Here is a 26,835-nt window from a genome sequence, read left to right as displayed (position 1 = left end):
CTTCTTTTTTTTTTTTTTTAAAAGATTTTATTTATTTATTTGACAGAGAGAGAGGGATCACAAGCAGGCAGAGGCAGGCGGGGGCGGGGGAGCAGGCTCCCTGCTGAGCAGAGAGCCCGATGCGGGGCTCGATCCCAGGACCCTGAGATCATGACCTGAGCTGAAGGCAGAGGTTTAACCCACTGAGCCACCCAGGTGCCCCTAAAATGGGCTTCTTTTTTTTTTTTTTAAAGATTTTATTTATTTATTTTTTATTTGACAGACGGAGATCACAAGTAGGCAGAGAAGCAGGCAGAGAGAGGAGGAAGCAGGCTCCCTGCTGAGCAGAGAGCCCGATGTGGGGCTCGATCCCAGGACCCTGGGATCATGACCTGAGCCGAAGGCAGAGGCTTTAACCCACTGAGCCACCCAGGCACCCCTAAAATGGGCTTCTTGATGGCACCTACGTCGGAGGGCTGGTGTGACTTAGTAGGAAGGTTTAAGATCGAGGCTGCCGCCAGGCAAGCCCAGATGTTACTGGAGCAGGATGCTGGGGTTGAGTGTGGGGGGGGCCCCCACAAGGGGTTCCACGGTGTTTCTTCCAAGAGTGGTGGGGAGGGAGGTGACACCTGTGGCTGTGTCTGGGCTCCAGCCCAGCTCCAAACCCCTGTCCTTTCCTCGCAGGGTGATCCCTGGCTAATGACTCCAACTCCTAGATCTCCGCTTCCTTGTGGGTGGGGAAGCTTCACTGAGGGGCTTAGCTGGTGGCAGGTGGCCCAGGTGCTGGGGGACATCTGTGGCTGGGCTGGAGGCATAGCTCTGCACAAGCCAGGCACCATTCTCCACCCTGCTTGGGGGACGTGGCCCAGGAGCCAGCCTGTGGAGCATAGCAGCCAAGGGGCTGAGCGTGGGGCCCCCGGCCAGAGAGGGTTGAGAAAGAAAGGAGGGAGCTCCTGGGGAACAGGTGGCGGTAGCTCTGGGGGTGCCTGGGGTCTGCAGCATCCCTGGGTCGGTGGTCCTGGTCTCTCAGCGTTCCCCAGCTGGAATGAATGTTCTCCCTTCCCACTCCGGGACTGCGGCAGCTCTGTCTGGGTCAGAAGCTGCTGGAGGTCATGAGGAGTAAAGGCGGTGGAGTCTCACCTTGATGTGACCTTGTGACTCTGGCCAGGCAAGGGCAGTTCAGCTTCCGGTTCCTCTGGGATGATGGAGGGTGGCTTGGAGGTTGGTGTGAGCCCAGCGCACAGCAGAGGAATAACACAGAGTAATAGGTCACCGGTCTAAACCTGCTGCACTGTCCAGAAGGGAAGATGTGTCCCATGTGTGGGCGGCCAGGTGCCTGGCGATCAGAAGACCCTGAGACCGAGAGGGCTGGGAGGGGCCCATGGTGGCCTTGAGATCCTGCCTGGCAGTGCCTGGTCCCCCGTGGCTCGGGAGGGCACCCCTGCCCCCACGTGCACCCGCCTTCCCGCTTCCTCACTTCAGGGACTTGCTTGGGAGGCTTCAGGATTCAGGGTCGCAGGCGCAGTGTGGGCCAGGGCTGCTGGCACCTTCCCACCTGCCCCGAGAGACCCTGTCCCCTGCTCTGGCTTTTGGTTGAAGCATCTGGAGTTCCCGGCTTTCCCTGCCCCCTTTCCCTTTGTTTCCCAAAAACCAGTTCGATGAAGGAAATTGAGACCAGGCTTCCCTCAGGCCTGAGGGAGCTGGATCTGGAGCTCTGTGGTCTCGTGACACTCTCGATGACTTGTTTTCATTGTTGTTGGGCCCCCACAGAGGCCCAAACGTCGGGTGGTTCTGTTGCGGCCCGTGAAACCGCCGCCCGAGGCCCGACCCAGAACGTGTCGTCGTCGTCGTCGTCGTCGTCGTCGTCCCCCCACACCCTCCCCGGGCCTCTGGTTGCTTTTTGTCTGCCAGGCAGGGCCTTCTTGGAAACAGGTCCAGACTGGTTTGCGGGAGGGGGCTCTGCCTCCTCCCCGCCCCCACTCCTTGCTCGGAGAGAGGGAACCCCCTTTTATTCCCTCTTTTTGTGTGTCTCCTTCAAGCAATTCATCACCCACAGCTTTGGCAAGAGCGGGTCTGGGCTGTTTTTCTTTAAGATTGTTGGCGGGTTTGCTTCCCTGCTAATTGTGTTCGTGTGGCGGGGGTTCGTCTGCGCTGGCTGTGTTACACACGGCAGAGTGGACTGGTTTCACGTCCGGAAACCCGCCTGACGCCGCGGGTGTGGGTGACGCTCCAGGGGAGGACAGTTGGGGGCGGGGCTGGCAGGTCGGTGCTCTAATGAGAAAGGGGCGCTGGTAATCCCCTCCAGGGGGCATGTGAATAAGGAGTCCCAGACAGACTGGGGGGCCTCTTGCAGACCTGAGAGGGACCTTCCAGAAAATTGGCCATGTTCTTCCTCGGGCTGGAGGGGCAGGCGAAGGCTGGCTGGAGTTTCCAGACCCGCTGTGCGCCCGGGAGGGGCCCCCCACAGAACCCGGCTCTGCTGCGAGCGCTCTGTGTGACCAGAGGGTGGAGTCGCAAGTGTTGGATGGGCCCCCCGGATGGGGGGGACACCGGCAGGAGGCCTGGCTCTGATGCCCCTTGCCCCCTGCCCGCATCCCCCAATTATCCGAGAGGCCTGCTGTAGCGGATGTTCGCTGAGCTCGAGCACGACCATGTGCCGGGCAGGCGGGCTCCGTGCCAGGCACTCTGCGTTCATCGATCGGCCTCGCCGAGAGCAGCCCCGACGGGCCGGCTGGCTGCCGCGTGCGCTTGGCACAGGGGTGCTGGGCGGAGCAGTGAGCGCGGGGGGAACCAGCCCATTCTCTGCTCCCCCAGCCATGCGCACCCTGTGTGGAGCTGAGTAGCTACAGCCCCTCCTCGGGTTTATAAATGAGGAAACAGGCATTCGGGGGCAGGGAACCATTGGGATGCCAGCTCTGGTTTGGCTGCAGCACCCCCACTTAGCCGTGCTGCCTTTCAGGCACTGGGGGGACATCCGTGCCCTAAAGGGGACTGCATGGTGCATGGGGGAGGTGCCCACCTGCCCCTTCTGGTCCTTGTGCTGTGTCAGAGAAGTGGCCCCCCGGGGATTCCTCTGGGGCCCAGAGCCAGTCTTTCCTCATTCCTGCCTCGCTGCTGATTCTGTCCTGGGGTGAGGCAGCCTCTGTCCCCTCTTGCCTGTGCCTCATCTGGAGTCCCATTCAGTGAGGCAGCCTGAGGGCAGGGGCGGGCCCCTGGTGGCCTCCGAGTCTGCTCAGCCCCTGTGCTGCGGTCTCTGGTCTCCGTCTTCCTTCTCTGCTGAGGCTGCCCCTTCCCCGTCATCCTGCCTGTCCCTGTTCAGCCTTTCTGGAGCCACTCCGGTATGCATGTCAAGGGCCCTCCGCCAGCCCCAGGGCAGAACCCCCAGGAACCGCATTCCCGCCCCTCAGCCATGGCCGGCTCCGCTCCCTGGGCTGAGCACGCTGGCCCTGACCTTGACGGGGGCCAAAAGGTGCAGTGTACTCCCGCTTTGAAGGTTGGGCCCCGCTACAGCCCGGGGTCCTCTTGTTGCCCATTGACATGCCTCGTTCCAGCCCTGGCTCCCAGGCCGCGGGGAGCGTGTCACCTCTGCCAAAGGCCTCCCCTGCCGACCTTGGTACTCCGAGAGCACTGCCCGCCCAGCTCCTGCTGTCGCGGGGGGTGCAAACCCTTAGTGACCCCTCACAGCCCTAGGAGGCGAGCTCCATCACCTTCCCTGTGGTGGTGGCTCGGGGATGGCCCCTGTCGTCAACCAGCCGGGGCCTAGAGCCCATGTCCTTCCAGGTGGATGCTGGGGTGGGGCTTGGCTCTTTCACAAGATATGGGTCCCCGGGCTAAGCTCCCCTGAGCACGTCCTGTCTGTGCCTCAGTTTCCTCTCTTGAAAGGACCGTGGTCTGGAGCTGTAAGCAAGGCACCCAGCAGCCTTAGGTGTTTACCCAGTAGTGGGTGCGTCCTAGCTTCCGGGTCCCAGACGGAGGAGACCAGGGGCTGGGGCTGCTGGTTCTGTTGCCTAACACCGCACCGCCCCCCCCCCCCAATAATTACGGGCTAAGCCCGAACTTTCAGGGGCCAGGGAACCCTGGCGCACATCTGCTGTCCCTTTTGTGGCTCACAAAGCCTGGGGCGGCGCAGCTGATTAGCATGGATGGGGGAGACATTTGCATGTAATAGCTCCCGCCTGGTCCCCCTAGGACTCTTTTCAGAAAAGCCAAGCTCTTTCTTTGTCTGTTCCTTCTTCTCTTGGGGTTGCCCTTCCGCACACCCCACAATTCATCTCCTCTTTGGGCTCCTGTCCTGCGGGGCCTGAAGGTGGGGCTGGCCTCCCCTGCCCCCCCACCTGCCTAGCCACGGGCGAGCCCTTTGAGGGGAGCCCCCTTGCAGGGCTCTGACCTCACGGAGCTGTCGCTGGTCCGTGGGGTCTGGTGCTGCTAGCGCCGGGCCCTTCTGCAGCCTGGGTCAGCCCGGGCGGTTGGGGGGGAGATTGTGGGGGGTGGCTGGTGGCTCACGTTCCCCGGGGTGCCACCGTGACCGTGACCGTGACCGCAGCTCTCGGTCAGACCCAGTAGGAGCTGGGGAGGCCTGTGGCCCTGGTGGTGCTGGGGCCATGGGGGACCTTGCTTTCTTCCCCTTGTGCCAGCAGGAAACCCCCTGGATAGTTGCCTCTCGGGTCAGGGGCCTTTTCCATCCTCCACCCCCACCCCCACTCCCATCCGTGTCTGTCCCCAGTGTCTTGTCACCTGTTGCTCAGTAGTTCTGGAAGTGTCTTCCTCAGAGAATTGTGTTCTTGGGGCCCCTCCTGAAGGAGACCTGCCGTTTGAGGTTTTCAGGCTGCCCTGCACGCCTCCCACCCCGCCACCCAGTACGAGCCTCATTGTGCCCCCGGAGGGGGTTCGCTGTTGAGTTCCTGGGACTCTTCTCAAAGGAACGAACACACTGTGTGATCCCGTCCCTGCTTTAGAAAATAACCCGTTGCCGATAGAAATAAGGGTCCCTATCTGGTCTCCTCCCAGCGAGGTAACGGGGAAGGAGGTGTTTTCTGTCTACTTGGGGCCCCTTTAGAAGGGGCCTAAATTTAGACCCATCCGGGAGCTTGCGAGGCCTAAACCAAAGACCTTCCCAGGCACTGGGTGAAGCTGGCCCCCTCTCTGCCTTGGCCAGATGGCTGCTCCCGTGTCCCGGAGGAGCACTTAGTCGAGCTGGTCCAGTGGCCGGATGGGGGCTGGGGGGGATAAGGCCAGAATTCTGTCTGGGGCTCCACTCTCTGCCTTGGGCCAGAAAGCCTTGGGGACATGGCAGCCACGATGGGTGTTTTGGACCAGTAACACCTACTGTGTACCCATGGGTATTGGGCTGGATACGAAGTGGGGTATTAGTCCCCAGGACAGTATGGAGCCGGGGAAACTCGCCTCTCACCTGGGGCTGGCGGGGGAGGGGGAGGCTCTGGGTAGCAGAGCCCAGATTCTGACCTGGTTCTGATGTGAGCTGGAGTTCTGGGAAATGTGCCTCACTGTGTGGCCTCCCTGATGCGGGGAGAAGGACTTTCCTGGGTGACAGCTGCTTGGAATGCAGGCCCTGCTGTGGGGTCACTGCCCCTCCTCCCGTCACACTGGGAGGGGTGTGGGTGCTGCTCTGCTCCAGCCGAGAGCCATCGCTGAGAAGTCCATGCCGTCCAGCCGCCTACCTTAGAGGGACCCTCCGGTCACAGGCCCTTTCCCACCCCCTCCCCCTGCCCCTGGCCCTCTAGCAGGTTGAGGGAGGTACGTGGTCACACTTGCTCACTCCAGGACACCCCAGACGCCTTGAGTGGGTGCCAGACCTCCCCTGCCGTCGCGATTGCCATTTGTCTGGTTATCTCTTGTGCACAGGGTAGAACTCAAACCGCTCAGGAGAGTGGAACCTGGAAAGTCCTCTTCCTCCCTCCTGGTCCTGGCCCGTGCCCCACATCACCTGTCGTCTTCCGGTGTGACCTTCCTGCCTGGGTTTTCCCGCAGCAATCTCTCCCCGGGACCCCACTGAGCCCGAAGTTCTGCGTGGTGAAGCCACGGGAGAGGAAAGGGGCGTGGTGCCAAGGCTGTGTGCCTTCCAGAGGCAGCCACGAAGCCATTCTGTCGGTGTTTCTTTCCAGAAAAGCCCCCAGACCTGCAGTGTGTGTGCTTGTCCGACACACCCCCCGTTTTCTATCCATGGCACCCTCACGGCGCCCCCACCCCCGCCGCCCCTGGCTTGCTGCTGGCTGCACCTCCCTTCCCCCGTTCAGCGGGCAGTTTGGTTTTCAGCTGCTTTGGACAATCCCCGGGTCTGGGTTTATCTTCACAGACACTGGCAAGTGGAATTCCAGGATAAGGCCCCCGAAGGGCTGGCGGGGGGTTCTGGGTGGGGAGGCTCTGACAGATGCCCTGGGAAGAGATGCCCCGATGAGGCAGTCCGTTCCCCCCCTCTCCGCCCCCGCGGCCGGGCCAGGCCAGAGGAGCCCAGGGTGACCTCCTGGTCCTCAGACACCCCGGGGCCGGCAGCTGTGTGGAGCGTCTCCTGGGACAGCACCGGAGGAGCGGGCTTAGGTTACTTGGCCGAGAGGGAGGCCAGGCCGGCTTAGGCTTCCCGGGGTCGGGTTCTCTTCTGAGACTGGTGCGGGTCTGCTGAAGCGTGGAGTGGCCGCTCCGGCTGCTGCGTACTTGGTGCCGTGCTGCCCCCCACATCTTCTCATGGAAGCTGGGCCGCAGGGAGGGCGCCTTATCCACTCGTGAGCCCCCCTTCCCGGATGAGGCCCCTGAGGCCGAGAGTGAAGGCAGTCAAGCTTCCGCACCTCATGTCCTGTCCCCGCCCTGGGGCTGTGTCACTATCACCATTTGAAGATGAAGAATGAAGGGCCCTAGTCACACAGCCAGAGAGTAGCAAGTTCGGCCCCGAACCCTGGTCTTCCTTGATCCCCATCATTTCTCTTCATTTCGATTCATCGCAATTTATTTATTTACTTACTATGTTCAATTAGCCAGCAAAGAGTACATCATTAGTTTTTTTTTTTTTTATAAATAATTTTATTTATTTATTTGACAGAGGAAAGATCACAAGTAGGCAGAGAGGCAGGCAGAGAGAGAGAGAGGAGGAAGCAGGCTCCCTGCTGCGCAGAGAACCCGATGTGGGGCTCTATCCCAGGACCCTGAGATCATGACCTGAGCCGAAGGCAGAGGCTTTAACCCACTGAGCCACCCAGGCGCCCCATCATTAGTTTTTTGTGTTGTGTTCAACGAGTCATTTGTTGAGCCGGGAGTGACCTCCTTCCTCTCCTGGCCACGGGGACGCCACACCACAGAGGGACGGGGTGGGGGGGAGCTTCTGGTGCCCACAGTTTGGAAACTCGGTTCCTGCCACCAGGCACGGGGCGCCTCTGGGAGACGGGGGCCCTTCTGGGAAGGTGAGCCCTGCATCACCCAGCGCCTGCCTTGGCGGGGGTGTCGCCTGCTCCCCGAGGCAGGCTGTGATCTGCCTGTACCCCACGTGCACGTGTATCAGAGCCCCCCTCCCTGAGTTCCTTCTGGTCCCTCTTACCCTCTCTCCTCTGTGCTGGGCCATTGGCCTCCCGCTGGCACCCAGGAGTGCTGGAAGGCTGGGGGCCCAGGGCCGGACGGGAGCTGATGGCCCCAAGCCGGGTAGGCTGAGGAAAGCACCTTGACTTTTCTGTACCTCGTCCTCCTCTTCACCTACCCCTCTTTAGGGCGGGATGGTTTCCCCTGCAAGGTGTACGGCCTGTCTTGTGCGTGGTGGCGGGAGGTGATCTAGTGAAAGACCTCACGTTTGGACATGCAGTTCTCCCCGCCCCCACCCCCCACCCCCCCGTGCCCTAAGTCTGCCAAGATAAATAGCTTTAATTAGTCCTCGTTTGATGGCTGTGATAGTTTCCCCGCTAGAGAGGCAGGGACTTGGAATGTGGCCCGTTTCCCCCTGAGCTGGTGACGGCTTGCCCGTCTCGTCCTCTGCCTCCGCACTCCATGCCTCAGCCTCCCTCGTCTTGCTTGAGGGTGGAAGGTTCCACGGGGGGAGAGTGTAACTCCAGGCCTTTGTCCTTGTTCCACTGGGTCCCTCTGACCCAGGTCTGACCAGCCTGAAGGACCCAGTGACCCTCTGTGTGTCCCATCACAGAGGCAGGGGGAGCCAGAGGAGGGCAGTGTGGGCAGGAAGTTTACAGGGCAGTGTGGGTGCCCAGTGCCCAGCGTCTTCGAGTGCTTAAGTGACCTTCCTGAGGCCACGTGTGCTGCCAGGGCCTGGGCACCTGGGTCCCCACGCCGTCTGCCCCCTGCACTTAGGGAAGGGGCCTGGCCTCCCAGACTCCATGCCCCAGGGCCACCAGGTAGGTCAGCATCCCCCAAGTGCCCCGGGTCTGGGCGCCACGGCAGCCACATGCGGACCTCTGGGCCTGTGCTTCTCTGGGTTATCATTTGGGTAGCGGGGGGTGGGGGGATGGCGTTAAATAAAGATTTGATGTGTGACCGGCCACTTGTCTGAGAAGTGCTGGAGGACCTCAAGGAGGAGGTAACAGCAACATGAGGAAGAGAGGAAGGGCATTCTGGATCTTGGGAGCCGTGGAGGCCAGAAAGAAGTCCTGCCCGTGGTCTGGGGGTGGCGAAGGCCAGTGTGGCTCGATGGGGGACGTGGAGGAGGGGCCGGTGAGCTCCGTGAGGAGTCTGTGCTTGTTCCAGAAGGCTCTGTGAAACCATGGAGAGGTCTAAGCAGGAGAACGGCTGCAGCAGATTGGCCACATTAGACGTGACCAGGAGGTGACGGAGGCCCGGCATGTGTCCCTGGGACCATCTGGTCAGTGCCCCTGAGACAGGCGCCCGTGTGTCTGCTGCTCCCTGAATCAACCAGCTTGTTCAAGGCCCTCCTGGGGGCCAGGCCTTGGGGTCGGCCCAGGGCTGAGGTGCTGAGCAAGGCATTTCCCTTAAGCCTAGGGCCGGGGAGGCCCCTGTGCGGCAGGGTCCCCCAGCTTCTGCTGCCCAGCGAGCCATCGAGAAGGGGGTGTCCGGGTTGGTTCTGTGATGGTTAGGGAGCAGGCAGCTCGTCCCCCTGCCCCAAGAGCCGCTGGCTTCCCAGCTTCCCTCATCTCCTGCCTGGCCCGCAGCTCCTCCAGCCCTGTCCCCAAGGCCGGCTCAGCGCTCAGTCCCTCCAGGTGCCGCCCACGGCTGTGGGAGCGGCCGGACTCCCCAGCCTCTCGAGACCCAGATCTGCCCATCCGGCCTGGGAGTCTAGCCCAGCAGGCTCCCTGGCCACAGCCAGGCTGTCTTGGGCCCGTCCTTCTGCCAACTGGGGTCCTCTGAGGAGAAGCGGCCTCCTGGGTGTCTCCCGTGCTCTGAGTACTGACACTGCCTGCTTCTGGTCGCTGTGTGGGTGGGGGCCTCCCCACACCAGCCGCGTGGCCCACAGTCTCCTCCATTCTGACACTGCCCGCCTGTCTGGAGATAGTGTCAGACCCCTCAGGGTAAGAGCTCGGGGCCACCAGACTGTCGCCCTCCGCCCCTACCGCGGGTCCAGGATGTCCCCTGAGCTCCTCACCGCCCGGCTGCAGATCTGAGGTTCCCAGGGCCCCTCCTCAGGCTCAGTGCATTTGCTGGAGCGGCTCACAGAGCTCAGAAACCATTCCTTTCCCACATCGGTGGTTAACGTAGACAGGATAGAACCCGGGAGCAGCCAGAGGGAAGAGGGGCATAGGGCAGGGTGTGGGGAAGGGGCGCCCCTCTCCAGCGCCAACTCGTGCTCACCAGCCGGGAAACTCTGAGCCCCGTCCTTTGGGTTTTATCTTGATGGAGACTTTATACGCAGGAATGATTGGTAAGTCCTTAGCCATTGGAGGCCTAGGAGGGGGACTGAAAGTTCCAGCCCTCTAATTACTCGGTTGGTCCCCCTGGCAACCAGCCTCCATCCTTAGGGGCTTTTGGAGAGTCGCCTCATTAACATAGACTCAAGTGGTCCAGGGGGGCTTTGACGGACTCGCAGGAGACCCCTTTATTGTTCTTATCAGCTTAGGCACTCCCAGAGTCCTGGGAGCTCTGTGCCAGGTGTCTGTTCAGTATAAATCACAACATGCCAGCCTCCTTTTCTCCCTGCCTTCCCATGTGCCTTTTTTCCTCTTGCTGGAGAATTCGTTCCCACTCCTTATCCCAGCTGCAGTCAGGTGCCGTCTCTAGGCTCCCCCGGGGCCCCTGTGCCCCTGCAGCAGTGCCCATTACTTGCGGGTCCTTGTCACCACCCCCCCGGCTGTCCTTACCTCCTCTGGGATGGGGAGGGTAACTCCACTTCTTGATGTCCAGTGAGCCAGCAAGGAAGTGGGCGGAAAGGGCTCAGCGCCCAGCCTCTCCGCAGCCGGGGTTCTAGATGCACTGCCGGCTTTGTCCAAAAGTCGTGTCGGCACAGGGCCGTGCTCGCTTGCGTATGGTCTGCGTAGAGGTGAGTCCTAGCAGCAGGGACTCTGCGGCCTGCCAACCCCAAATATTTACTCCCTGCTCCTTTACAGGGAAAGCTGGCCGACACCTACCCCAGGAAGCACAGGCGTGTCATGCAGCGCCTTGGTTAGGAGCACAGACCCTGGTGCTGGTCAGCTCGGCCATGCACATGCTGTGTGACCTCGAGAGAGACTCTTCACCTGTCCGAGCCCCGTTTCCTCACGGATAAGTGGAGCAGTAGATAGGCACAGAGGTGCTCTGAGGGGTAAAGACAGGACAGAGTGTGGCTCCTGGAGAGTATTGGTGCAGTGTGGGATGCCAGCCCTATCCCAGTCTCAGCAAGGGGTGGGCGGGTGCTGGGCCTGGCTCCCTGGGGGCGCTCGGAGCTACAGGGGCCTGCCTTCTTGGGGAGCAAGGTGCAGGAAGCTTCTCCTACCCTGGGCTTCCCATCGGCACACCATGAACATGCTGGCCCTGTGTTTGTCCCTGGGCATCCTGGTCCCCAGTCCCCTGGCATCGGAGCCCCAGTGGGATGCCCTGCAGCGGAGCAGGTGGGAGGCTGGCCCGAGGTGCCAGGCTGGGGCCAAGAGCGGGCTGGACATGTCTGTGGCACGATGACTACTCCCAAGTCCACATGTGTTTCCCGCGTACTCCTCGGTTCAGACCCTGCTTTGGGAGGAGAGCCTCTCCAGAGAAGCCAGCCTGGGGAGGGGGCCCCTCCCGAGCTCTGCCGGCCGCTCGTATTACTGCAGGTTAGAAGCCCCAGCTCCGCTGACCTCGATGGCCAGGAACCCAGCACAGCCTCGTGGCCAGCAGCTCTCCCTGTGGTCACCCCCACTGAAATCATCATAGCAGCCTTCAAAGCCCTCTCCCTCTCCCTGTCCCCCACCGCTCTGGGCCCTGTGCTCCCAGCCCCTCAGTACGCTGCCCCTGCCCGTGTGACAAGGGCAGATCGGTTTTCTCATTGGGTTTCTGGAGGCGGGGCACAGAGTCACTCCTGCCTCTTCCGTGGCTCACCCAGTGATGGCTGGATAAAGGGGGGACTAGAGCGGAAAGTGCCAGCCTTTGAGTTACCAGGAGGTTTCCTGGCCAACAGAGGCACTCCTGTGTGTGTGTGTGTGCATGCGTGGGGGGGGGGGGCAGTGTGTACCTAATTGCCACTTCTGGGTCCAGGCCCTAGACCTTTTGCCTGGGGGGAGACGCTCTCTCCCAGGACGACCCCCCATCCTGTCCCAGGGAACTGGCCGGAAGACAGAGTGTGCATGCTAGCTCTGCTCATCCAGGCCTGGGGGACCCTGGGCAGTGATTGTGGGCTGTCCCCTGGCAGGGGTAGACAGAGCGCCACCCCACTCCTGTCCCGAGGGTCCATCCTAGTGAGACGGCAGAGTAGGCAAAGGGCAAAAGGCTTGTGCCAAGGCTAGGAGCCGGCCTACGGTGAGACTGGAGGGGTGATGAATGAGGGGTGTGGGTCACGCAGGGCCTTCCAAGAGCTTCGATTTCTGAGTCTTTTAAATACAGGGAAGAAGGGGCGCCTGGGTGGCTCAGTCAGTTAAGCATCTGCCTTTGGCTTAGGTCATGATCCCAGGGTCCTGGGATCGAGTTCCATCTCCGGCTCCCTGCTCAGTGGGGAGCCTGCTTCTCCCTCTCCCTCTGCCTACCAGTCCGCCCACTTGGGCGCTCTCTCTGTCAAATAAATAAAATCTTAAAAATTTATTTTTATTTTTTTAAAATAAAAATTAATGAATTTTAAATAAATAAAATTATTTTAGTATCAATATAAATAAAATTAATAAAATTTTAAGAATTAATAAATTTTAAATAAATTTAAATTTTTAAAAAAGATTTTATTTATTTATTTGACAGAGAGATAGCAAGAGAGGGAACACAAGCAGGGGGAGCGGGAGAGGGAGAAGCAGGCTCCCCACTGAGCAAGGAGCCTGATGCAGGGCTTGATTCCCAGACCCTGGGATCATGACCTGAGCTGAAGGCAGACGCTTCACCGACTGAGCCACCCAGGTGCCCCTAAATAAAGCCTTAAAATAAATAAATAAATGGAAGAACATGATTCAGCTTTTTTTTTTTTTTTTTTCCTTTGGTTTGTCGAATAGTTACCGAGCCCTTCCTGTGTTCCCGGGACTTGTCTGTGGGGTGGCATGGCTGTGGCTCTCACAAGGGGCAGGCTCCACGGGCCACGGTTGCCTCTGCCACGGTGGGACAGGTCAGGTCACCGGCTTCCCTGGACATGGCCAAGCTCCCCTTGGCCACAGGTCCTCGTGGTGGCTCGCCCGGCGCCAGCTCGCAGGGGGCGCCTCGGGCAACTGGTCGGGTTGCCAGGCTGCGTGGGAAACAGAGGCCCTCCTCGTCCGCTTGCTGTTCCCCTGGCGCCGCCGACAGATTGGCTTTATCTCCCGCCCCAGGAGGGCCGTGGAGGGCGGCACCGTGCCAGGGTCCCTTCCTGGGACCCATTTCCGGCTGCACGCGGGAACTGTGGGGAGCCACAGGGGACGGCGGTCAGGGGACTGGCAGCGCCTTCCTCCCAGGACGGGGGCACCTGGCTCCGGGGGGGTGCGGAGGGCTGGGCGCAGGTCTGGTGCTCAGACTACAGGAGGGGAGAGCTTGGGAGCCACGAACACCAGAGGCCCTTCATATCTGCCTTCATGCGCTGGGAGCACTTTTCTTTTTCTATGGAGATACAATTCACATAACATAAAAACAAATCACTTTAAAGTGTACATTTCAGGGGCATTTAGTAGATACACAGTATTGGGTGACCACCACCCTTGTCTGGTTCCAGAACGTTTTCATCACCCCAGAGGGAAACCTTGAATCCATTAAGCGGTGCCTGCCCACTCTCCCTCCTCCCAGCCCCTGACAGCCACCAGTTTGCTTTCTGTCTCTGCGGATTAGCGGATTCTGGATGTTTCATGTAAATGGAATCACATGTATGTGGCCTTTTGTGTCTGGCTTCTTTCACTCACCATAATATCTCTGAGGTTCATCCGCATTGTAGCCCGCGTCAGGATTTCAGTATTTTGGGGGGGGGGGTTAAGTTTACTTCTTTATTTATTTAAAGATTAAATATTTTTATTTTATTTTATTTATTTTTATATTTTTTTGATTTTATTTATTTTATTTAAAGATTATTTCAAGTTTACTTCTTTATTTATTTAAAGATTTATTTATTTGATAGACGGAGATCACAAGTAGGCAGAGAGACAGGCAGAGATAGAGGGGGAAGCAGGCTCCCTGCTGAGCAGAGAGCCCGACACGGGACTGAGGAGGAGGAGAGCCGAAGGCAGAGGCTCAACCCACTGAGCCACGCAGATGCCCCAACTTATTTATTTTTTTAGTAATCTCTACACTCAGCGTAGGGCTCGAACCCTTGACCCCAGGATCAAAGAGCTGCTCTGTCTTCTGACTGAGCCCACCAGGCGCCCTGGGACTTCATTCCTTTTTATGGGAGCATAACACCTCAGTGCGTGGGTCTGCCACATTCTGTGTGTCCGTCCTGCAGGTGACGGACATCCGAGCTGTTGCGACTTTCTGGTTCTTGTGAATAGTGCTACTTGGAATATTTGTATACGGGTGCTCGTTTGGCTGCTTCTCTCATCCTTTTGCGTACTTTTGCGTACGTACCCAGGAGTGGGGTGGCTGAGTCAAATGGTAATTTTATGTTTAACTGTTTGAAGTACCACTAGCTTCTCTTCCACAGCGGCTGTGCCATTTCACGTTCCCACGTCCCTCACAGAGTGCGAGGGTTCTAGTTTTCACGTCCTTGCCAAGACTTGTAATTTTCCCTACTTGTTTTAAATTATAGCCATCCTAGTGGGTGTGAAGTGATGTCTCCTTGTGGTTTGATTTCTCTGTCCCCGGTAACTCATGGTTTGAGCATCTTTTCATGTGCTTGTTAGCCAGTCCTGTATCTTATTTGGAGAAACGTCCATTCAGGTCCTTCGCCTATTTTTAAATTGTGTTGTTTCTCTTTGGGCTGAATAAATTCTTTATATATTCTGGACACTATCCTTATCAGGCATATGATTTTTTTTTAAGATTTTATTTATTTATTTGACAGAGATCACAAACAGGCAGAGAGGCAGGCAGAGAGAGAGAGGAGGAAGCAGGCTCCCTGCTGAGCAGAGAGCCTGATGCGGGGCTTGATCCCAGGACCCTGACATCATGACCTGAGCCGAAGGCAGAGGCTTAACCCACTGAGCCACCCAGGCGCTCCACAGGCATATGATTTGTAAATTGTTTCTCCCATTCTGTAGGTAGTCTTCACTACTCTTTTTAAAGATTTTTTTTTTTGAAAGATTTTATGTATTTATTTGAGAGAGAGACAGTGAGAGAGAGCATGAGAGGGGAGAAGGTCAGAGGGAGAAACAGACTCCCCGTGGAGCTGGGAGCCCGATGCAGGACTCGATCCTAGGACTCTGGGACCATGACCTGAGCCTAAGGCAGACGCTTTACGGATTGAGCTGCCCAGGCGCCCTAGTTTTCACTTTCCTGATAGTGTCCTGTGATCACAGAAGTTTTTCAGTTCTGATGTTCAGTTGATCTAGTTTTGCTTTTGATGTCACCTCTAGAAGTCTTTTGCCAAGTCCAAGTTCAGGAAGATTTATTCCTCTGTTTCGTCCTAGAAGTTTTACAGTTTTTAGTTCTGACGTTTAGGTCATTGATCTTGTGGAGTGAGGCTTTAGTTGTGGTGTGAGGTAGGGGTCCAGTTTCATTCTCTCGCATGTGAACATCCAGTTGTCCATGTACCATTTCTGAAGATGATTTTCTTCCCATCGAATGCTCCCGGCACCCTTGTTGAATGTCAGGAGGGCCTGGCCGGCTCAGTTGGTGGACTGTGGGACTCCTGACCTCGGGGTTGGGAGTTTGGGCTCCACAGTGGGTGTAGAGATTACTAAAAACAAAAACAACAAAAACTTAAGGGGTGCCTTTGTTCTTTCTCAAGGTGATTTGGGCTTTCTGGAGGGCCTGGGACATTCTGCCACATTTGTGCTGGTGTTGGTGTCTATACGCACAGTTCATAGTTGTCTGTTTGATGAGCGCAAAGGCACGTTGCCAACATCACGAGAATTCACTCTTGGTACTTCCCCACTTCTTGGAAGAAGGAGAGCATTATTCTCCAGAACCACATGCTGTTGTCACGCCTGGCTCGTTTCACGTTGTCACACCTGCACCCTCACGTTCCCCGCCCCCCATCGTCCTCTGTAGCTTGTGAAAAGGTTTTCATGATCTGGAACCGTCATGAGAGGACCAGAGGAAACACTTTTGCCAAGCAGACGACACAGATGGCATGTCTGTCCTGCTGCCCCCCACCAGGACCCTGGTGGCTTATTGGTCTGTCCTGTTTCTGGTGCTGCCAAGCTTCACCATGTGTCCGGGGTTGGGGGCGGCGCGTCCTGCACTTGTTGAATGAAGGAGCGGGACTGGTGGTGGCGGCAGCTCGTGGATGCCGTGATCCCTGTGCGCTGGGCCCAGCGCCTGCCCCACCATTAGCCCCATTTGATGGATGAGAAAACCAAGGCTCAGGGAGATGGAGTGACCTGCCCAAGTCCTACAGGGAGCAGTGCAGGTGGGGCATGGGCCCAGGCCGTCTGGCTTCAGTGGCCACGCTCATAATCCCGGCTCCACATCACTACGAGAGGGAAAGGAATCAGGTGAAGGAACAGAGGCACCCCCCGAAGTTCTTTCTTGACCCCCAGCCACCCTGCTCAGGGGTGAAGGCCCACTGTCCCCCCATGTAACAGCAGAATTGGTGCATTCACATAAGACTCCCTCAGCGGGGCCTCGGCGACCCATCTCAGTGCCGCTGGATGACCCGGGGCCTGGGCCCCAGGAACTGCCTCGTGAGGGAACGTCCTGGCAGCGGTGCCCCCAGGCTGGGAGGTCCTGCTTGGGCCCATGGCGCCTGGCCACCCCTCACCTTACTCTCAGCCTTGGTCCCTCGTGCACAGCCCTCCTGTCCATGGGCCACGCGTTGTCCCGCCTGCCCGGCCATCCCCTCTTCCTCGGCCTGGGCCATGCGGGCGGGCCCATGTGGCAGGCGCGCCCCAAGTGGGCTGTTGGGTACCCCCGAAGAATCCTGGGGGGCCGTGACGAGAGGAGGTGGGGGGGCAGGGACACGACTTGCACAAATTCGGCGGGCGAGGAGCCTCAGTCGGCTGGCCCTGGGAGCTGCTGGCTCATGCTTGCCCTCTCCTCCCGCAGATGAGGACGTGTGTGTGTTCAAGTGCTCGGTGTCCCGGGAGACGGAGTGCAGCCGCGTGGGCAAGCAGTCCTTCATCATCACGCTGGGCTGCAACAGCGTCCTCATCCAGTTCGCCACACCGAACGGTACGTGGCCCTTCGTCCTGCTGGCGCTTGGCCCGAGGGGGACCTGGAGCCTGGTGGAACCGCAGCCCGTCCCCCTGTCCCAGGTCGCCGTCACAGATGATGCCCATGTGGATCAGTGTCCGTTGTCACCGCCCGGAACATTCCGCCCCAGACCTCCCCTTGCTGCATCCTTTGGGCCGTTCTTGGCTCATACAGCCGTTGCTTCAAGAGGCCTGTCCCCGACCACCTGGCTGCCCAGGGCTCATGGAGGAGCCCATGGGGGGCTCTCTGGGACCTGGGCCTCCTAGAAGCGGAGGAGAGGGGCAGGACACCGTCCCGAGGCACAGAGCCCTGTTCCGAGTGCACAGAGAAGCCACGGGAGGGTTCTAAGCAGACCCTTTTTGGGGCTGCTGGTGGACGCAGGCTTCCCGAGGAGGGCTTGGCGGTCTCCATGCCACTCTTGGTGGCTTGTGGGGGGCAGCAGTGGAGGTGATGGGGCACCTGGGGCTGGAGAGTACATGAAGGTGCGGCATCCCGGCCTGGTCACCGCCACTGATGCCCAGGAGCCCCCCAGCTGTCCTGGTGCCACCAGAGGAGGAGGTGGCGGGGGAGGGGGTGGAGGAAGCAGCCAGGTGACTGACCCCCTCCCCGCAGAGGCAGCCCCCTGCTCCGTTCCCCTGCCTGCACAGACAGCCCCGAGTCCGCCTTTAAACCGGTCTAGGTCCTGCCGGTCTGGTCCTGCTCTGTGGATATTTAGTTGACTTTTTTCCCTTTTAATTCTCTCAGTTTTTTAAATCGAGGTAAAGTACGGGTAGCGAAAATGTGCCAGGTGCACCCTTCGTGGGGCCGAGCGCGGGGCCGTCCCGTGCGCTCCCGCTGCTGTGCGGCCGTCCCCGCCGTCCGCCTCCAGGACTTCATCTGCCCAGGCTGCGCGCCTGCGGTTTTTAAAAGCTTGCCTTACAGATTCTGTTCTCCTTTGAAAACGCTGTGTTCAAAGACACATGGCGAACTTGGCCCTCGTGACCATTTTGAGTGTACGGTCCTGGGGCAGCAATTACCTTTATGTTGTGGTTCAGCACCCCCGCCCCCCGCTGCGCCCCACACAGACCCCGCCGGGAGCTGCCGGGTGCGCTCGCCGTTATTTGGCTGGGGCAGACCCGCAGGCCTTGACCGTGGCTCGGCGGGCGTGCGTCCTCCGGAGGCTTTGGCCCGGCGCGTCCCTGCCGGCCGCATGGAGCATATGGGACGCCGGCCTTCTTGTGGCGGCCGCCAAGGGGCAGGTTGGGCTGGCCGCCTTCTCCAGTCTCAACACTGTTTGGGAAAAAGCAATCGCCAGGCTCGAGTGCTCAAAAGGGAAGAGCTGGGGTGTGCACTTAGACCACCCCCCGAGATGCCCACGCGTGACCTGGCTTCCCCCTTCCAGATTTCTGTTCCTTCTATAACATCTTGAAAACCTGTCGGGGCCACACCCTGGAGCGGTCGGTGTTCAGCGAGCGCACAGAGGAGTCCTCTGCCGTACAGTATTTCCAGGTGGGTACCCGTCACCGCCCCCCCCAGCCAGGCTGTCGCCACCGGGTGGCCCCTGGGAGGCCGCGCAGCGCAGGGCGGGTCCACCCGGGTTCGTGTCCCAGCTCTGCCCCTCGCTGGCCACGTAACCTTGAGCAGGTGTCCTTCACTTGCGGGGCCTCAGTTTCCTCATCTGTGAGACGGAGATGCCAGGGCCTGCCTAGGAGGGTTGCTGGAAGCACTCATGTGAGTGCAGGTGGAGCTCGGGACCACGAGCGCTCAGTGACAGGAGCAGGGTCCCACCGACCCGTGCTGTAGGTCAGGCCCTGGTCCAAGCGCTTTGACATGCACAGAGGCACTTGATCCTCCCAACAACCCTAGGAGGTAAGTACTATTATTGTCCCCATTTTACAGATGAGAAAACTGAGGCTCAGAGAGGTTAAATGACTTGCTCCAAGTCACACAGCTATTATGCAACAGAGCCAACATGGGAAGCCAGGTCTGCCTGATGCCAAAGCCCGTGGCCCGTTGCAGGTGCCACGCTGCCTCCCGCTCGCCCGTTGTCTCACAGAGAGACCCCGCACCACCTCACCTGTCTGGCGCCCTGAGTTCTAGGGTTCTGTTTTGATCAACAACTCTGCTTCGTTGGGGACCCTAAGATGGGGCAGGCCGCCCCCCCCATCCCAGGACCCCTCCCGTGGCAAATTCTGACTTCTCCTGGGTTGGTGTCCAGGTCCAGGCAGCACCCGGCTGCCTACTTTGACCGCGGTGACGGTGGCGGTGTCCCTCCCGCGGGCCACTCTGGCTTTCTGCTCCCTTCTCTGGAGTGGCCGGCAGCTGCCAGCAGGGCCCGGCTCGGCAGAGGGGGTGCGGCCTCCTGAGGGAGGTTCGTGCCCCAGTGGGCCCTCCTCTGTCACAGGGCCTGCCGGGGCCTCGGCCGTCTGTGCTGCCGCGTGCCCTGTGCCATTGGCCTGTCTCTGTTCCAGTTCTATGGCTACCTGTCCCAGCAGCAGAATATGATGCAGGACTACGTGCGGACGGGCACCTACCAGCGCGCGATCCTGCAGAACCACACAGACTTCAAGGACAAGGTGAGCGGGCCTGGCACCCGCCAGCAGAGCCCTGCCTCCCTCCGCTGTCCTAAGCGCCCCTTCCCTCCAGCTTCGAGCCACGGTGCTATGTCCTCGGCCCTGGTTACCTTTTTCTTTGCTTGTTGATTTGATTTTTAATTTTTTTTCTTATTACAAAAGCTAACTCTACTTTTTGTGTAAAAAGAAAAAAAAGTAACCTGGTGTGTATAATGTAGGCAGGGAAAAGCCTCTGTCAGTTTCCTGCAAACCCACCTCTGCCACCAGTCAGGGATCCCCCCCATATCTATCAGCGTATGCATTTTCGAATTAATTAATTTAATTGTTTACAAAACAAGATCTATCCTGTAGGTGCTTCATGTAAAACACTTTCCTCCACCTAATGCTACATCTTGGACATACTAGTAAGTCACGTGGATACACTGTAATTTATCTAGTTACTGTCCTAGTTGCTTTAGAAATCTTTTTCCTCTGGGGTCCCTGGGTGGCTCAGTTGGTTAAGTGACTGCCTTCAGCTCAAGTTGTAATCCTGGAGTCCTGGGATCGAGTCCCGCATCGGGCTCCCTGCTCGACAGGGTGTCTGCTTCTCCCGCTGACCTCCCCCCTCTCATTCTCTCTCAAATAAATAAAATCTTTAAAAAAAAAAAAAACTAATTTAAAAAAAGAAAAATCTTTTTACTCTTACCAAGTAGCATATACTCATGATTAGAAAGAAAGATGGGAGCCTCACTGACTCAGCCAGTGGCACGTGTATGTGACTCTTGAGCTCGGGATCATGAGCAGATCTCTGGACCCCTGGCCCCAACAGTCCCAGTGCCCCGACTGGGCGCCTCCACTGGGCTTGCTGCTATCTGCAGAGCAGTTCTGCTCCAGAAAGCTCATGCATGGCACCCCCGGAAACGCCGACTTGATTCGGCCCCTAAGGAAGCAGTCAGTCCAGTCCCGGGTTAGGACAACCGGCCACACGAAAGCCTGGCCTCTTGTAAGGGTCCACATCCTGGGGGCCGAGTGGCCCTTGCGGGTGCCGGGCAGCTTCCCCGCCCCAGCCGAGCCGTCAGCATACAGCCCAGAGATCCTGCCACCGACCCCACGACACCCCAACTCTGGGCTCCTTCCTTCCCTGTTGGAGCTGCTGAGGTCCCGGAGGGACACTTTTTCGCATCTGTGGAGGACCACAGCCCTTGGCCCAGCGAGTCAAGAGATGTGCGCTTAGGCTGAGTGGAGCCTTCCCCGGGCACTGCTCCCACTGCTGGGATGCCCTGCGGGGTCAGGGGTCAAGGGCTGCCCCTTCCTGCCCCATGTGTAGGCCTGGCTGGTCTGCCCTGAGCCTTAGCAGTCGCACGGCAGGACTCAGAGGTGTCCTTGGCAAGTGCTCGCTCCCAGAGGAGCTCCAGGTCTGCTCGTGACCGCCTGGTGTCTGCAGTGCCGTGTAGACTGATCACAGCTCAAACCCTTTCCTTTCTGAATCTGGCCTGAGAGCATCACGGTCTGAACAGCCTAGCAGTCCTCAGAAATCCCCGCCTGCCACCCTCGGATCCAAACGAGGGGCTCGCACGCGTCCGGGTGGCTCTCAGAAACCAGCCGGGGCTGCGGGGACGTGGGGTGCGGGCCCCAGAGTGCACCTGGCAGTGGGGGGCCCTGGCGGAGTGAGCACCCGGGCAGGCTCATCCCTCACGATCACCGCCCCCTTCACCGGTGCCGCGCTCTCCCTGCCCCCTCCTCCTCCAGATCGTTCTTGACGTTGGCTGTGGCTCTGGGATCCTCTCGTTTTTTGCCGCCCAAGCTGGAGCGAGGAAGATTTACGCGGTGGAGGCCAGCACCATGGCCCAGCACGCAGAGGTCAGCAGCCCACGGCGACCCCGGCCTGTCCTCGTCCTCGAGCTCTGTGCCTCTCCCCGCCTGGGGAAGCCGACCCTGCCAGGGCACGTGCCCCCCCCGCCCCCCCCCCAGGGACGCTGCTTCTCTGTGGTCTCTCGTGTCTAGAACCTACTGGCTGAGGGAGGGAGGGGCTGGACCTGAGGTGGTGTGTCCTCCACGACGGGGTCCGGGCCCATCTGGTGTCTTCAGAGGCTGGACAGCCTCCTGATTCGGGGTGGACTGTCCCAGCAAGTGGCCCTGCTCTGAGCCCCACCCCCCACATTTGTGCAACGTGGGAAGCAACAGGGTTTCATTTTCTTTTCTCCTTTCCGAGCCCCTTCATTTGCAAGGTTCAGAAGCTAAAAGCCGCAGAGGGTAAACGGCAGGTGGTCCCCCTGCGCCCCCAGCCCCCAGGGCTCCGGCACCCCGCAGGAGCCGGAGAGACCCGTGTACAAGGTCTCCCAAGCTGTCCCGGGCTCTACACGCTGGCGGGCGTCCTCCTGTGACACAGCCCAGCACACGTGGTGCTCTGCTCCCGGACAGCCTGTCTGGGATGGTCTGTGTCCCCACAGGACGAGCTTCCTCACTGTCGAGAGTGGCTTCAGAGCATCTCTTGGCCCGGAGGGCGGTGTGGGGGGAGCGAGGAGGGGGGACCACTGTTTGTTGCCATCAACCTTCGGTCCACTCCGTGATCTTTGCAAACACCTCCTGTGCCAAATCCTGACACACATGTCCCCTCTGTGCTGTGCGGTCCCATCTGTAGGACACATGCTTAGCACTGGAATCACTAGGTTGGGTGCGTCCAAGTTTAGCTTTGGTGACTGTAGCAAAGCCTGCTCGTCCTGTCTCCTCTCACCAGCTTTTGTCCTCGAAGGGGAGAGGTGACCTCGGGACCGGGGAGCTGCCGCAGGAAAGGCTCGGAGAGAGGGCTGGGGCCGCGGTGAGCTCCCGACGGGCCGTGGCTGCTGGTGGCCGTGGTTAGGACGCCAACATGGAGGCAGGGGATTGGCGGCCGCGCGTGGGTCGCAGCTGTCCCCTCAGAGGAGGGGTCTGGGGACGACCCGTGGTGTGGCTGGGGGCAGGGGTCCCCATGACACCTCTGGAACCCCTCCCTCCCCCCGCCCACAGGTCTTGGTGAAGAGTAACAACCTCACGGAGCGCATCGTGGTCATCCCCGGGAAGGTGGAGGAGGTCTCGCTCCCCGAGCAGGTGGACATCATCATCTCGGAGCCCATGGGCTACATGCTCTTCAACGAGCGCATGCTCGAGAGCTACCTCCATGCCAAGAAGTACCTGCGGCCCGGGGGTGAGTGTCCCTGCTGGTGCGGCCGGTGGCCGGGCCGGGGTCCTGTCGCAGAGCCTCTGGCTGCTGCCTGGTCGGTCCGATTGTGGTTCCTGACCCTGCCTGCCCGTGTCGGCGGCCTGGGGGGCCGGGGGCATCTAGGCCTTTACCCCTGAACCCCACCCGACCCCACCTGGCTGTGGCTTCACGAGTCCTAGGCCAGACATCCGCCAGCCCAGCCCGAGTACAGCGGGGGTCCCCGCAGGTCCCCAGAGAGCCTCCGGGCCACCTCTGCCATCCTGTGCCCTGGTGTTTTGAGGACGGTGTCTGGCTGGGAATGGGGGTTGTGGTAGGTCCAGAGGTGTTCTGCTGTGGCCGCCTTCCCGGGAGGCCGCCTTCTGTCTTCGTGCCGGCACCACAGACCTCACCCTGGCTTGGCAGGCCCCCAAGCTCCTCCGAGCCGGGGAGATGAAGGAGGCCGTTCGTGTGTGTTTGAGGGTGGGCTGGGGCTCCCGGGTATCAGGGAGCAGCTCTCTGTGTGCCCTCTGTGGCCTCCTGTCTGTGTTACTGCGCCTGCCTCTCCACGCGGCTGGGTCACTGGCTGTTGAGATCTCCTTATCTGGGTCACTGGGGGTCTGTGCGTGGGCGCCATGAACATCTGCCGGTGTGTCCCATTTCCGGGTGTGGTTTGGGGTTTGTGTACGTATTTCGAGTATTTCTGTACAAGTAGGAGGTTGTGTGTGTGTGTGTGTGCACATGCATGCATGTAGCCTGGGAGGACCCTGGCCAGGGCAGAACATAGAAACTGGTGGACTGGCAGGCCCCTTGGGGACCGGGGTGCTTCTCTGGGGGAGGCACCACTTTGGTCCTCAGGCCTCCTTGGATCTGGGCTGCAGGGCCCAGCCTCAGGCTCCACCCCTGGGGGTAGGACGTGGGCAGCGCCTCCCGCAGCCGTGGCCCGTGTCACGTCTCTGAGCGGGAAGCCAGGCCACCTGGGGGCTTATCCTGGACCCGCTCTCCTCCCTTTGTGTCCTGGAGGTAGGCTGAGCTGGCTGGGGTGGGGGCGCCCCAGCAGAGTGGGCTCCTCTTAGAGGATGTCAGCACCAATGTGGCTCCAGCTCTGGTGGCCCCTGGCGGCTCACGCGGTCGTCAGGCAGCCTGTCCACGATGAGGCTCGGGGCCAGCACCCCCCCACCCCGCCCCCCCCGCCCTCAGCCTGCACACACGGTTCGTCCCACCTCCGGATGCTCCGTGGCGGGCTGAAGGGAGTCCTCTCCCCAGCCAGATACCTTGAGGTGTCATCAGAGTAGGCACCCTTGGCCCCGCTGCCCCAGGGCGGAGCCGTGTCTTCCTGCCCGAGTCGCGCGCGCCCCTCCCCCATCCCAGTGGCTTCGGCTGAGCCGGATGAGAAGGCAGAGTCCTGCCTCGGGGGGCCCCCCTCGCCTGCATAGGAGGGAGGGAGGCCCACATCTGGAGACCAGGTGACCCGGGGTCCGAGTTACCCGGGCTGGTGGGGCCTCCTGAGCCCTGGTGCTCGCTGCTGCTGGCTCATCGGGCTGTTCACCGAATCGGTCCGAGGGAGGACCCTGCCCTCCCGCCCCTTCCCCTTTCAGGGCAGCCCAGTGGCCCACCCTGTATGCCAGAGCTTGGGTTCAGCGAAACCCGCCACGCAGCCTCTGGCCTCGTCCAAGGCCCGGACAGTGTAGCCAAGGCCTCACCGTCCCTCTGTCCGGAGAGCTTTGCCTCGCCTTCCCTGGCTGCGCGCCTGTCCGTGGACGACGGCACCCGCGAGACCCCGCCTGGTGGACGGCGCGGGGACCCGGAGGCCGAGCTGTGCGCCCCAGGCCCCACTTGCTTGCCCCTGAGGCTTTGGCGGGTGCCCTCCTAGCTCCCCGCCCTCGTAACGGGACCGAGGACAGGCCTTCCTGCCTCCCTGGCTGGCCGTCCGAGTGTAACGAGTCTGCGCGTGTCAAGTGTTCATCTTGGCTGGGGGAAGAGAAGGGGCTCACGACCTCTGTGTCGCGCGAACGCACCGGTGAATGAGAGAGAGGCTGGGCGGTCCCGGGCTTGGGCATCTTGGGGCCGTTTGGAAGCTCTGCCAGGCCCTTTGGGCTGCTCCGCCCTGACGGCCGCACCCCTCCCTGCCCCCACCCCCAGGCAACATGTTCCCCACCATTGGTGACGTCCATCTCGCACCCTTCACGGATGAACAGCTCTACATGGAGCAGTTCACCAAGGCCAACTTCTGGTGAGTGTGACCCGGGCGTCCTGCCTTCTCAGGGACAGCCCGCTTCTCGCTTTCTCCTCATCCTCAGTAGGACCTGGAAGACTTGGGCTGGATGAGGGCCAGCTGGGAGAAAAGGCAGCCCGCCCCACCTGTCTCTCCCGCTGCTGGTGACCTTGCTGTGGGGGATGGGGGCTTTCTGCAGGTACCAGCCATCTTTCCATGGAGTGGACCTGTCAGCCCTCCGAGGTGCTGCGGTGGACGAGTATTTCCGGCAGCCTGTGGTGGTGAGTGGGGCACCCAAGGCACTGTTGCAGTTAGCACCGGGCATGGCCCTCCTCTGGGGTGACAAGAGGAGGCCGTGGTCTTTCCTGTCAGGCCTTGTGCAAGCTGTGCAGCCCTAGGAGAGCCACTGTCCCCACTGAGTTCTTGCTTTGGCTGCGACACAGACCGCTAACGTAGGAACGTCGGGGGCAAGTGGCAGTGCATGGAGAGTGCTTTCACACGCAGTAAGCATGCAGGACATGCCGACTGCTGCGGGGCTGATTCCTGGTGAACTGATTTTAATTGAGATTTTTGAACTGACCCAGACCCGTGGTTCAAAAATCAAAAAAAAAAAAAAAAACACAAAAAAACCCGGAAAGCATATAGGCAGACAATATTTTTTTAATATCTTTTCAGAAGTTTTGTATCTAAATGTGCATATACAAATATGTGTTTATGTATAAATACACACACACACAAATACATCCATATGTATATAATCCTTTTTCTTCTCAAAATGTAGCATAATCAACATACTCTTTTTCTTCCTATGGTCAGAGAACATACACTGTATGATTTCAGTCCTTTGAGATTTGTCTGTTGCTTTATGCCCACTTACATGGTCTCTTTTGGTTAAAGTTCTTTGTGTACTTGAGAAAAATGTATACTTATCATGTGTTGAGTACAGTGTTACCTTGTCAGGTCACGTTAGTTAATCATGTTGGTCAAATCTTGTCTGTCTCCTAATGTTGGGTGGTGGTGGAGGGAAGGTTCTGCTTTTTCCTATCGCCGATTGTAGATTTCCCGTCCCTCAGTTTTTGCTTTATGTTTTTAGGCACTAATTTATTAGGTGCATACAGGTTAGCATTATTGTATCTTCCTCTTAGATTTATCCTTTTGTCATCATAAAAAATGTTCCCTTTTTTCTCTCAAGTAGTACTAGTTGCCCTAAAGTCCCCCCATTTTTTTTTTTTTCTTTTTCCTGTTAGTAGTTCAGCTACCTTGGCTTTCTTTTGGTTAATCTTCATACAGTTTATGTTTTTCCATCTTTCTATTTTCAACCTTTCTGTGTCTTTATTACTTAAGGTTTGTTTTGTGGAAGCAGCACATATTTGGGATTTGCTTTTTAACCAGACTGACATTTTTTGTCTTTTGATTACAACATTGAGACCATTTTACATTTGATGTAATTACTGGTCTTCATGGGTATAAATTTCTCATCTTTTTAAAATTTATTCTAAATGTTTTTAAAAATTGTTATCGTTTCCGCCCACTTGATGTTTTTCACTAGTTTGGGGGAGACTCTTGGGCACTGTCTCTTTGAACACTACCTCTGCCCCATTCTCTTTCTTCTAAGACCTTTTGTCTCAGATGAGTCTTATGCTCTTTTCTGCATTTTCCATCCTTTTTTTCTCTAATTGCTTCATTTTCATATTTCCTACTGATCCATCTTCTAGTTCCAGTCTTCTCTTTGCTGGTTTTTTTTTTTTTAAGATTTTATTTATTTATTTATTTGTTAGAGAGAGTGAGCACAGGCCAACAGAGAGGTGGGCAGAGGGAGGGGGGAAGCAGGCTCCCCGCTGAGCAAGGAGCCCCATGTGGGACTCGATCCCAGGACCCTGGGATCACGACCCGAGCCGAAGGCAGCCGCCCAACCAACTGAGCCACCCAGGCATCCCTTCTCTTTGCTATTTAAGCTGATTTTCTAATTCCTTTTTTTTTTTAAGATTTTTTTTTTTTTAATTTATTTGACAGACAGAGATCACAAGTAGGCAGAGAGGCAGGCAGAGAGAGAAGAGAAAGCAGGCTCCCCACTGAGCAGAGAGCCCGATGTGGGACTCGATCCCAGTACCTTGGGATCATGACCCGAGCTGAAAGCAGAG

General features: G+C 58.7%; 1 protein-coding gene across 2 annotated transcripts in view; it reads left to right on the top strand.

Moving 5' to 3' along the window:
* Positions 1-26,835, top strand: part of CARM1 (coactivator associated arginine methyltransferase 1) — a gene marked incomplete at its 5' end in the record, with an annotated part of 42,313 nt that overhangs the window by 9,097 nt on the left and 6,381 nt on the right. For both annotated transcript variants that reach the window (XM_080808364.1, XM_080808363.1), the window contains 7 exons: positions 16,627-16,752; positions 18,155-18,261; positions 19,224-19,328; positions 21,054-21,164; positions 22,311-22,488; positions 24,622-24,712; positions 24,894-24,975. In XM_080808364.1, coding sequence (XP_080664490.1) covers positions 16,627-16,752; positions 18,155-18,261; positions 19,224-19,328; positions 21,054-21,164; positions 22,311-22,488; positions 24,622-24,712; positions 24,894-24,975 — 800 coding nt within the window. The remainder of the gene's footprint in view (positions 1-16,626; positions 16,753-18,154; positions 18,262-19,223; positions 19,329-21,053; positions 21,165-22,310; positions 22,489-24,621; positions 24,713-24,893; positions 24,976-26,835) is intronic.

The sequence above is a fragment of the Martes martes genome (assembly GCF_963455335.1).
Source record: "Martes martes genome assembly, chromosome: 1".
NCBI classification, from domain to species: domain Eukaryota; kingdom Metazoa; phylum Chordata; class Mammalia; order Carnivora; family Mustelidae; genus Martes; species Martes martes.
Note: the sequence above shows the minus strand (reverse complement) of the source record. Positions and strands in the feature narration are given on the sequence as shown.